This window comes from Protopterus annectens, chromosome 2.part1 (assembly GCF_019279795.1).
Source record: "Protopterus annectens isolate FY-2018-M chromosome 2.part1, PAN1.0, whole genome shotgun sequence".
Lineage (NCBI taxonomy): Eukaryota > Metazoa > Chordata > Ceratodontiformes > Protopteridae > Protopterus > Protopterus annectens.
Genome location: NC_056729.1, coordinates 35,802,901 through 35,815,809, shown reverse-complemented (window position 1 = coordinate 35,815,809; position 12,909 = coordinate 35,802,901). Strand labels below are relative to the sequence as shown.

At 41.9% G+C, this 12,909-nt stretch overlaps 1 protein-coding gene across 1 annotated transcript in view; it reads left to right on the top strand.

Moving 5' to 3' along the window:
- The window catches only part of RNF24 (ring finger protein 24), a 669,287-nt gene that overhangs the window by 590,040 nt on the left and 66,338 nt on the right, over nucleotides 1–12,909 (top strand). Inside the window, exon 5 of the mRNA XM_044062004.1 lies at nucleotides 8,582–8,661. Coding sequence (XP_043917939.1) covers nucleotides 8,582–8,661 — 80 coding nt within the window. The remainder of the gene's footprint in view (nucleotides 1–8,581; nucleotides 8,662–12,909) is intronic.

Genomic DNA, 12,909 nt, shown 5'->3' with positions numbered 1-12,909 from the left:
ATGCCCTTGGTACTCCCTTCATCAGCCTGACCTGCAATAATAAACCCTCCACTGCACATAATTTTTCTTGACTTGAGACCTGTGTACTAATGCAAGTACCAGCATAAATATCCCATCCCATTTTAAACAAATCAAACATATTATAATTGGGGTATTTATACAGAAGTCCATGTCCCACAAGATCATCCAAACAAAATGTAACCACTTCATCTATTTTCAACACTAAGAATGGTGAATCGAGAACACTCACCAATGCACAGCCCCTTCTAACACTGTAACATGCAAAGACGCTAAAACGTGTCTTTCCGTTGACACGCGATAGACCCACAATTCTGCTCCTGTGTACTCATATCCACTATTATGGGATGTGTTTTTTTAAAGCTGAACGACTTCCTGTGATTGGACAATAAACCCATACCCTCCACAAATACACCCATACCCTCCACAAATGCACACAAGTACTAAACCAGTATTCCTAGCCCTTAAAAGGACTTGAAGGATACTATGAATGCTATACTTCCACACAATAACTATCCCCAGGCCTTAAAAGAACTTGAGGGAACTAGGAGAGCTACTAGATTAAAAAAAAATAATAAAGAATACACCACTTTGCCCTCCTATTTGGGTGACTTCAGTTTCCACTGATCTTCCATAACATAGGCAGTAGACCAGATTAGGTTATCTTTTCCCCTTCTAGGCCAAATCCCAAAGCCTGGAAACAACTTCTCTTGATTGTGTACTGATTAGCAATCCCTTTAGGCACCCCTTCCTTAATCCAGCCACCTTTATTAAGTGATCTGTGTCCCAGCCATCTTAACAGTCTCAGGTAGACAACAAAAATTTTCTGACAGTCTTCCTTTCATACATTGCATAAGGATTGTGACAGCCCAGTCTTAACATTCACCAATAGGGACTGAACTGCAGTTGTTTCTGTTGAGTTACTCTAGAAGCTTTTAGTGGCCTTGTCACATTCCAAGACCTGTTTTCCTGTCATATGCCTTAGGTCTCTCATAATTGCCCTGTAGCTTGTGTCGTCTTAGATTATTGCTTAAACAAAGGAAAATGACAGGTGAAATATAAAAAAGAAAATCTAGTTCCATTTTAGATTTCTTTTGTTACAGTACTATGAGGACTGAATTTTAAAAGCCTAAGTCCCTTTAGTCCACTGTTCTCAGTCAGCCAGGACCTTTCTACAGGTAGTCAAGATTGCCCTGGTCATGCAGAGGTTGTCGATTTTAGTTATTATAACATATTCACTTAAGTGGAATAAACAATGTGACTGTACTGCTAGGCCTCTTTCACTGCATCAAGATTACACTGACAGCCCTGCTCAGGCATATGCAGGTGCTTTTTGTTGTGGAGCAGAATTTCTACCCCGCTGTACTGCTTAGACCTCTTTGACTGCATCAGGATTACACTGGTATGAGACAAATCCTCATTCCTGGTTATTGTACGAGATCTGCTTCACTTATTCTGTGATTACTGAAGTGTTGCCACCTTGTTGAAATTAATTTATTCTACCTTTGCCTGTGAAAAGTCCTGGTTGTGGTGTAACTCCCTCATCCTCCACCCATACTGCTTGTTTGTCTCCTGAGGTATAGGTTTCCTTGTATATATCTATCTGTGTGTGTGTCTGTGTGTCTGTGTGTCTGTGTGTGTGTGTGTGTGTGTCTGTGTGTCTGTGTGTCTGTGCGTGTGTGCGTGTGTGTGTTTGTATGTGTGTGGTCACTGCATTTGTACTTAACATTCTCCTCGCCCTTTTGCTTATTATCATAAATCAGCTTTAAAGGTATACCACAAAACACAATCCTAACTTACAAATAAAAAACAACTGCAGCATCTGCATTCTCCCTGTCTAAATTCTGCACCATACTGTCCCTCTCAAACACTCATGTTGAACCCCAGTCTCCCCCAGAACAACCTCTTTGTTTTACTTTAAACAAGAGACCTGGAACAACTTCTGCAACAAATAAAAGCTGACAGCCTACCATACAAGATGGCGTCTATCCCTGGTTCATGTTCCACTGCAGGGATTTCCTTGCAACCTCAGTCCAACATATCTTAAATCTTTACCTAGCACAGAATATCATGCCAAATGTTTGGAAAATAGCCATTATTAGCCCACTTCCTTAGCAGTCTAAAACCAGCAGTTCCTCACAGTACAGACCAGATGTCTATCCTTCCCAGTATAGGCTAGCTACTTGAAAATAAAAGTTCCAGTTAACATAGCCAGCACATCACTGCCTACAACCTCTGGTCTAATTGTAGCACACACACTCTGCCCTGTGGATTTTAACCGATGCACTACTACTACTTAAGGACAGAGGCCATCCGACTTCTGCTGTCTATCGATTTAACAAAAGCCTTTAACTGTATTGACAACAGTCTCAAACATTACCTATTAGAAACAAGTGATTTTCTTTCTTGGTTTCAAAACTAACCAATCACCACCTCTGTTAAAATTCATACCTCAGTTTCAGAGATGGTCACTCCTCAAGAAGGAGTGTCAAAAAGGGTTTACTCTACCTAACTCATCTCCTCCCCTCCTCCTGTATACAGATAACACAGTACTTTTTCAAGCAAACAACTTGGTACCCATAGGCCTTGAAGATTTTCTTGGCCTAATCCACTAGATCTTCAATAAAGCCCTGTTTCTCAACTGCAACAAAACCAAAACTTTGCATTTTGGAGCTTAAAAAAACACTGCAAAACTCTGTGCATACATATGTCCAGAACAACTGTAGGCAAAGGCATTCTGTACTCCCAACTTGAATACGGTCTCCCCCTTTTATTGTCAACATTAAAAATAAATTCCATACACATTCAAACAGTAACCAGTAAAAATTGTAGATTTTTATCTGGCCCCCTAAAAACAAGCAAAACTGTAAGAAATGAACAGGGAGAGGTTAACCTCCCTGGATACCAATTACTCAGACTTGGAGTCTACCGGACCTTGTATCCCTTAACAGCTAAACTAGACAGTCTTTCTCTTACAGCCTTAAATCACGACCACTTGCCCCCAATACTACAACCCCCCAAAACTAAGCTCTGTTGTACAGACTGCTTCTGTATACTGCGTCCTCATCTCTGAGAAACTATCCTCCCTGCTCCACAAATAAATGTTGCCTCATATTACCCAATGTGTAGGACTCCACAAATGTTGCTGTCTGTCATCCAACTACATTATCCTAACCTGTGCTACTTCACTCTTTCCTACTTAGTAACACACTTACTGTGCCCTTTATGGCATGTTCTGTTGCCCAATTTATACTTCTCATTCCTACAATATTTTGCGTAACATAGCTTCCTTCCAACTACTCGCAAACTCTGCATCCTTCACTCCATTCAGCTATCCTACCATTCTCCTGTAGACAGCACACTGCTGTAATTTTCACACAGACATCTCCCTTTCTACATACTTTCATAGTTGCTTACTAAGCTAATGACCCCCTGGGCTTTTTTAAGCCTAGTCATACTTTCCGGCTATGAACAAACCCTGTACCTTGTGTCTGGAAGGTAAACAGCTTAATTATTAGGCCATCCCTCGACCCCCAATCTACATGAGATCTGTCTTGATTTGTTGTAAATGTATATTACAGTTGCATATAATTTTTACCTGATAATGGTATCTTGCAGGTGAGTGTTTTCATAATGCACTTACTATTTCTCAGCAAATGTAGTTCTTGACTTGTTTTCCCAGGCTGAGACTGAAATGGGTCAATTGTTGTCAGTTCTCTACCCTGGTAAACAAATTTTAAATAAAGTAAATAAGTGGTGCATTATGGCATAAACTTCTTCTTCTTCTTTCGGCTGCTCCCGTTAGGGGTCGCCACAGCGGATCAACTGTTTCCATTTCTTCCTGTCCTCTGCATCTTGCTCTGTCACACAAACCAACTGCATGTCCTCTCTCACCACATCCATAAACCTTATCTTAGGCCTTCCTCTTTTCCTGTTACCTGGTAGCTTCATCCTTAGCATCTTTTTTCCAATGTACTCTGCTTCCCTCCTCAGCACATGTCCAAACCAACGTAATCTTGCCTCTCTGGCTTTGTCTCCAAACCTTCCTACCTGGGCTGACCCTCTAATACTTATTCCTAATCCTGTCCATCCTCGTCGCACCCAGTACAAATCCTAACATCCTCAGCTCTGCCACGTCAAGCTCTGACTCCTGCCTTTTTGTCAATGCCACTGTCTCCAAACCATATAACATAGCTGGTCTCACTACCCTCTTGTAGACCTTCATTTCACTCTTACTGGTACTCGTCTGTCACAAATCACTCCTGACACGCTTCTCCACCCACTCCATCCTGCCTGTACTCTCTTCTTCACCTCTCTTCCACAGTCACCATTACTCTGAACTGTTGATCCCAAGTATTTAAACTCATCCACCTTCGCCACCTCTACTCCCTGCATCCTCACCATTCCTCTGTCCTCTGTCTCATTCACACACGCATATTCTGTCTTAGTCATGCTGACCTTCATTCCTCTTCTCTCTAGAGCATATCTCGACCTCTCCAGAGTCTCCTCCACCTGTTCCCTACTCTCACTACAGATCACAATGTCATCTGCAAACATCACAATCCACGGGGACTCCTGTCTGATCTCGTCTGTCAACCTGTCCATCACCATTGCAAATAAGAAAGGGCTCAGAGCTGATCCTTGATGTAATCCCACCTCCACCTTAAACGCATCCATCACTCCCACCGCAGACCTCACCGCTGTCACACTACCCTCGTACATATCCTGTACCACTCTTGCATACTTCTGAGACTCCCGACTTCCTCATACAATACCACAACTCCTCTCTAGGCACCCTGTCATATGCCTTCTCTAAGTCCACAAAGACACAGTGCAACTCCTTCTGACCTTCTCTGTACTTCTCCATCAACACTCTCAGAGCAAACATCGCATCTGTAGTGCTCTTTCCTGGCATGAAACCATACTGCTGATCACTAATCATCACCTCCCTTCTTAACGTAGCTTCCACTACTCTTTCCCATAACTTCATGCTGTGACTGATCAATTTAATCCCTCTGTAGTTACTACAGCTCTGCACATCAACCTTATTCTTAAAAATCAGTACCAAAACACTTTTTCTCCATTCCTCAGGCGTCCTCTCACTTTCCAAGACTTCATTAAACAATCTAGTTAAAATCTCCACTGCCATTTCACCTAAACACCTCCATGCTTCCACAGGTATGTCATCTGGACCAACAGCCTTTCCATTCTTCATAGCTATCCTTATTTTCTCCTTGCTAATCCACTGCACTTCATGACTCACTCTCTCTCTGCACATCATCCAACCTTCACTCCCTCTCATTTTCTTCATTCATCAGCCCCTCAAAGTACTTTTTCCATCTGCTCAACACCACTCTCTTCGCTTGTGAGTATGTTTCCCTCATTATCCTTTATCACATTTACCTGCTGCACATCTTTACTAGCTCGATCCCTCTGTCTAGCCAGTCTGTACAGGTCCTTTTCTCCCTCCTTAGTGTCCAACCTTTCATACAACTTTTTATATGCCTTATCCTTAATCTTCACCACCTCCCTCTTTGCCATGCACCTCATCTCCTTATACTCTTGTCTACTTTCTTCATCTCTCTGACAATCCCACTTCTTCGCCAACCTCTTTCTCTGTATACTGTCCTGTACTTCTTCATTTCCCCACCAGGTCTCCTTGTCCTCCTTCCTCTTTCCAGATTTCACACCAAGCACCTTTCTAGCCATCTCTGTTACTAGCATTATGGCATAAATTACCTTGTAAAAATAAATAAATAAATAAACATACAAACAACTTTTAAAGCTCTTTGACATTTTTAGCAAAACTAAAGCTTCTTATGGGCAAATCCATCACAGTCCTGACCGCCTTTAGTTTTATAAAAAGAAAAATAACTGCACTGACCCACATCTAATAGCTGAGGCAATTATCTGATTAACTGCACCCACAGTGACTTTCCGTTCAGTCTCCCTGCTTATGCCTCCTCACTTCATCTAAACTATTCACTTCTTCCCCCATCCTTCCTTAGAGTTAAAAGATACAAATAAACTCATTAGGTTATCCCCCTCATTCAGACAGTCCAGTGCTGACACTTCACCCAAGTTCCTTAACTCGCCTACAGCTTTGTAACTAATGCCATTCTGCCACAATCACTTTGCTACGTGAGAAGACAGTCTTGGCAGTATCCTAGCTGCTGCACTGTGAGTGCATCAAAGGCAGACCATGATCAGCACCATTTTTAGTTGTGGTACTGAGGTTGCTACATATGATAACTGAAAATGTCCTTATGGGAAATGCTGCTTTTCTTGTAGAAATTAATGCTTATTTCACATCTAAGTTTTTCCCTCTCAACAGTTTGGGTAAAAATCCACTTCAAAAAATGTGCATTGAACTATGGCCATAGGGCAGTCTTTCCTGTGGTGCCCTCAACATTGTAATGCCAATCTCCTTCGATATACAGCCTCTGTACTCTTAATGCCTTCAGTTTAGCATAGAGTTGTACCATTTATCTACCAGCTGAGAGGAACTGTGCTTCACTCCCTATCACTTTTGTTCATTTATTCCCCTTCATCCACATTCCTAAGTACTCCCAAAGGAGACTCTTCTTGGTGGCCTTCTGGGTAATGAAGTCTGCTTGATTTCATTTTGACTGACATCTTTCTGGCAGGCATTTCATAATTATGTAATACTATGCTTTTCTTCTTCTTTGCCTCCATTTCTCCCTTGTTTTCTTATTCTTATTTGAGCCATAGCTGCAGTCTCGCTGGTCTTGCAGTGCACATAATTTTATAATTTGCTCTCCTTGAAGTCCTAACCTTAAGTGGCCATGTTAGCGATTGTCCTAGCGCAAGTTATTTTTCGCTGCTGTTCGTTTTGTTTTATAATTAGGTTGGTCTTGGAAACTGAACTTGTGGTCCAGCCTACTAACCTGCCCATAATGAATAAATATTTACGTAATCAAATAACTGAAGTATGTATTGCCAAAAGGGAATTTTAACAGTGCAACTACCAATCATTAGCGGACTGGAGTTCCACTGTGGCGACCCCTAACCGGGAAAAGCCGAAAGTCACAACAACATTGGAATGCCACTTATTCAAATGCCCTAAGAGATACGAAACTTGTTAAGTACAAATATGTATTCGGATAGGCAAGAGAACATCCTATCTAGGCTAAACTTGCAACATCAGAAAAGCCATATGTCAGTCATAGTAAAATAAAAAAAGTATGCTTCCGTTAATCATAACATCCAGTCACACAGAACACAAGTGACAGAGACTGTGTCAAACTTGGGAGCAAAATTGCAGTACATTTGTATTCCTAAACTGTAATCCTGGGTTTACTTTAGTGTCTACATCCTCCTTGGTGTACAAAATCAAAATGTTAGGAAACATGGGAAGTTTTCAAAGTGGAAAGTTTGCTTTCTCAGAGGTAGCATAAAGCAGCAGTTAAATACAAATGCATTTTAGCATTTTAATATAAGGTTTCTTGACTGTGCTAATTGTTTGGCATCAAAATCACAGATTTTTGGAAACTGAAAAAAAAATGTTGGTTATGTTCTGCTGGTTTTTAATTAATTTGAAGTTACAGCATGATTCAGGTGCATCCTAAAACAGAAACATTATCTGTGTTCCCTCTCTTACCAGAAGACTGTCTGAAATATATGGAAATCATTGTAACTGGGCAATAGTTCACTAACCTCTAGTAATGCACCACAAGTGTCATTAGCATGTTACATTCAGTCTTAATAGGGGTAAGAGCATAGTTTGGATAAGAAGAAGGAGCAGTTTGCCAGAGTTCAGGTAAGTGGTGTTCCACTGTATTAAATAAATTGATGTGTATGGAAGATTTATACATAATTCAATTTTTATTCCAATATTCTGTTATCAACATGCAGATATGACAATTTTGTCTTCTCTGTATGTATTCCTATATATTTTTTTGTTTTGTTCTGGAAATTTATTTAGTTCTTTTTTTGCGTCCTGTACTGTCTCTCAACTGCTCTGTTTTAGGGATAGCATTGTAATTTTTACCATCATATTTGGTCCTCTACTTTAGGCCTGTTTAATAGCACATATATTATTAAATAACTGAAGTAAGCATGTACAGATATTCCATATCACTGACTGTAAGCGGTCTGCTAACTGAAGACCCTTTAATCTGAAAAAATACTGGTGCCTTTTGTAAAGGCCCGTAGTATGATTTTTATTGCTTCTCAGAGGTTAATTGGTGTGTTTCTTTGTTCAGTGTTATAAAGTCATCAGCACCAAGACATTTGAGAGTCTGGTAACTTGTCTTTGACAGCTGGGAAACCTAAAATAAATTAATGTAAGACACAAGGATATTGCTTTACTTTTATTTTTAATTGCCCCACTGGTGGAGAAAATACTCTTTCTTTTTTTATTTATTTATTTATTTCATCTGCCGTAGTCCTCTGTGGATATTTGAGGGTGATGTTTGCGCAGCACAGCGTGGATAGGAAGATGGCGATAGATTGCTAAAGGCTACAAAATGTACATTTGTTTTACTGTTTGTGTGTTTGGAGTATATTTGAGTATGACTAATGAATTCCCTCTGTCCTCCAGATATGTGCAGTTTGTCTGGAAGAATTCAAGGCCAAGGATGAGCTAGGAATCTGCCCGTGCAAGCATGCCTTCCACAGAAAGTAAGTAATATGGTAAACGCAAAGATGTGTGTGTGTTAGACTTGTCAAAAACAGATATGCTTCTGGTCAGTGGTTAACAGGAAAATGCCATTGTTTGCTATTGTACTTGTAATGTCAGAACATCTCTTCACACCACTCAAAGCATAGACATTATAGATGTAACTGTCAGGTTGTCTTGGTATATTGTTTTAATTAAAGCTGCATGCAGTGCTATTTTTGGTGTTATGCTCTCTATAGGAAAGAGGAACAACATTTAAAATGCTGATATTTTCTGGGGAGCTTTTCATTGCGCTTTCGATTCACCATAAAACAAATCAATGTCAATGTAGCCCATTCCTTGAATCTTCAACGTTTACTGACCCAAGTACATTGTATTAGTTAAAGGAGTGCAGGGACTAAAGCACTCTGCACAGTGGGTGTTTAGAGTTTGCCTTCCACTTCATCCAAGGTTTTAGATTTAGACCTTCACTGGCACAAGCGTGACCATCAGGAGGAATTCATCTGAAAGAGAAATGAATTAAGTTACCATATGTAAATATTGATGTTCTTCGTGTTTCACTGTTGCAGTCATTACATTTGAGTAATCCTGCTGGCAGGTTGCCCTCAGTCGGCCTGAATTCCAAAGTCCTGGGTCCTGCATCAGCTGCTGTCGCTCCTTCCCCGATGTCAGGCCGTCAGGGGTATAAAAGATGCGGCCGATGCCATTTTCTTTAGTCTTTCTTGCCGTGCGGTGCCCGAAGCAGAAGCAGTTCACAAGTGCCAGTCGGCCGACTCCTGAGATTTTCGAGTTCGAATTTTAGATCCGAAGTGTTCTGTAAAGCTAAGTACCCCGTTGGGGAAACTTTTTTCTTGCTTCAGAACTGATGTCAGAAAAAGGTAATAATTGTATTTCTTGTGGGAAGCAAATACCTCATAAGGACTTTCATTCTTACTGTATTCCTTGCCTAGGCCCTGATCATAACTTTCTGGGTTGTCGGTTTTGTGCTAGATTTAACCAATGCACTATTAAGCGTCGGTATGATTTTGCTTTAAACTACTTTGGACGCAGGTGTAATTATCCAGAAATGTCGTTGGAAAGCCATCCGACTACCGGAGTTCACAAAAAAAACGCAAAAAAAAAAGAAAGACAGCTGAGGCCCAAAACCGACGACGAAGCTTCTCCTAAGCCGTTCGCCGGTTCTCAGTGAGGCGCTTTCGCAGTCCATGACGACCGCTACTTTAGAGTCGCAGGCCGATACGGACTCCCACGTGGAGTCGGCTATGCCACTGGAAGCTCAAGGTATTAGAGCCTCGGACGCTATTCCTTCAGATGGGTATGGAGCCGCTGAGCAGGCACCGGCTTCTGAGGGTGTATTCAGACCCAAACATCTATACATTAAACCGACTTCAAAGACTAAAGCACCTTCAAAGGCAAAGAAGCAAACTCAAGAGCCACGTGAACAGGCCTCCATGCCCAAAAAGCAGATGCTCAAAATGGCCGAAGACTCGATTACCTTGATCAGGGGTTCCCATCCCCCTCCTGATAAGAGGCCTAGGCAAGAGACTGACTATGAATCTTCAGATCAGGTTTCCATTTCTTTGATTCCTCTTCTGATCAGGAATATTCTTTTCCCCCCATGAGGATTCTGATGCTGAAGAATCTATACCTTCAGCTTCTCCTCCTGAGGACTATTCTTTTGGGGAAACCTTACATACCATGAGGGAGCATTTCCACTGGGAGAGCCAAGATTTTTCAGAATCTAAAAAGAGGCTCAGGGATTTCCTGTTACTACCTCAGCACAAGCCACTTGCCATCCCTCCTGTGTTAGACATTGTAGATTATGTGTTTTCGGAGTTTAGCCTTACCCCTGACTCCTTACCTCCAGCTCCTGTTAAGCCTGACAGATATTACAGGGTTCCTGACTCACATAAATTCCTTTTTAAAAACCCTGCTGCAGACCCAGAAACTATTTCTCAGGGTCCCAAGGGAGTTAAGGCTTCTGCTGCAAAAAAACCCTACCCCTTCTGACAGGGATTCTAAGGCACTGGATAGATGGGGAAAAAAGGTTTACACGTCTGCTACCTTGGCTATAAGGGCCTTAAACTGTCAGTTTCATATGCTCAAATATCAGCAACTTGTCATGGCATTGCTTAAACAGAAAATGTTAAACTCTGAATGTGCAGAAAACAAGGAAATGCAGGATATATTGCATGCAGCTGAACAAGTTGGAAAGCATACTTTGCAATGTGGTTTTGATTCTATAGAGGCCTTCTGCAGGGCCGCAGTTACAGGTTTTGTAATTAGAAGGCATGCTTGGTTAAAGGAACAAAATCTGCCTGATCATGTTAAAGTTAAATTATTAGATGCACCTTTACAGCATGATACTTTGTTTGGTGTTAAGGCAGAAGAGGTGTTAAAGAAACTGGAGGACAAGGCTAAATCTATGCAAACGGTCAAAGATTTCTTACAAGTACAGCCACTTAGGTTTAGTAGACACTGGCCAACAAAGAATTGGTCCTTTCCTGTGTCAGACAGACCTCAAAGGGGCAGACCCAGATGCCCTAGAGGCAGATCTTGGGCGCAAGGTTCTTTCCGCTCAAAGCAATGGGGGACCTCTACCTCCAAAGTTTGAGAAAACAAATCACAACCATTCAGGAAACAGTCCCAATGACTTCCCCCTGCCTGCACCAAGCACTTATCTCCTGGCAGCCCCCTTAGGGGGAAAATTAGCACTTTTTTCACAAAATTGGCACATTATAACCCAGGACAAGTGGGTCTTAAATATCGTGTCACAAGGCTACAAGTTCCATTTCCATACCCTGCCAAAAGCAAACGGCTGGCCAGATCTGCCAAAAAATCAATGGGCAGAGGCACAAACACAAGTCTTATCCCTCATGGACATGGGGGCCATTCAACTAGTACCAGAGCAAGAGCAGGGACAAGGATTTTACTCGACTGTTCTTGATACCCAGAAAGGACAAGGCCTGTAGGCCAGTACTGGACCTATCTATTTTGAACACATACCTGGGTATTCCAAAATTCAAGATGTTGACTTTGCAGCAACATCTGCCCATGCTGGGCAAGAACGCTTGGCTTGTGACTTTAGACCTAAAAGAGGCATACCTGAATGTCCCAATCAGACAAATATGCAGAAGATTCCTCAGATCCAAGGCTGGCTCAATGCATTACCAGTTCTCTGTACTGCCCTTTGGCTTATCTACTGCACCCAGGGTCTTTACAAATTGCCTGGCACCAGTAATCGCATTCTACAGACAAAGAGGAATACAAATATATCCTTACTTGGACGACTGTCTAATTCAAGCAAAGAACAAGGACATTCTTCTACAGCATCTGGCGTTTGTGAAAAGACTCCTAACATGCCTAGGGTACACAGTCAATGAAAGGAAATCAAAACTAGTACCCTCTCAAGAGATAATATTCCTGGGTGCAAGCTTAAATACAACTGCCCAGATGGCTTATCTCACGCCAGACAAACAAAGGCAACTGACTACCTATTTCAAAATGTTGGTAACAAAGGCCCAGTTATCTGCAAGAAAAATTCTGCAGGCTTTGGGCTTCATGGCATCCTGCATCCTACTAATTCCATATGCAAGACTGCATATGAGGAAACTTCAATGGTACCTAAAAAGTGTTTGGACTCTACATTGCCACAGCCTGGAAACTATGACTACTCTCATTCCCTGCCTGCAACAGGAGTTTCGATGGTGGGCACAGGCTTGTCACCAAAACGAGGGACAGCTATTCACATTACCCGCAACCAGGCAAACACTAACAATGGATGCATCAGATTACGCCTGGGGGGCCCACATGGCAGGAAGATGCATTCAGGGCGCATGGACCTCAAACCAAATGCATCTACATATCAATCAAAAAGAGATGCTAGCAGTTCAAAATGCCCTGACAGCCTTCAAGGACCTACTGCATCCAGGACAACTTCTGATAAAGACAGACAACACCACGGTAATGTGGTATATAAACAAGCAGGGGGGCACTCATTCTTACCCTCTTTGCAGACTAGCCATGACCTTGTGGGACACAGCATTGACTTACCAAGTGCACCTGCAGGCACAATTCCTGCCAGGAAGGAAAAATACTCTGGCAGATGACCTAAGCAGAAACCTCATGGATCCCCACGAGTGGCACCTGGATCCACAAGTCTTCAGCATGATAACAATAAAATGGGGATGCCTGGACATAGATCTATTTGCCTCCCCTCACAACTACCAACTAAAAAGATTCTGTACAAG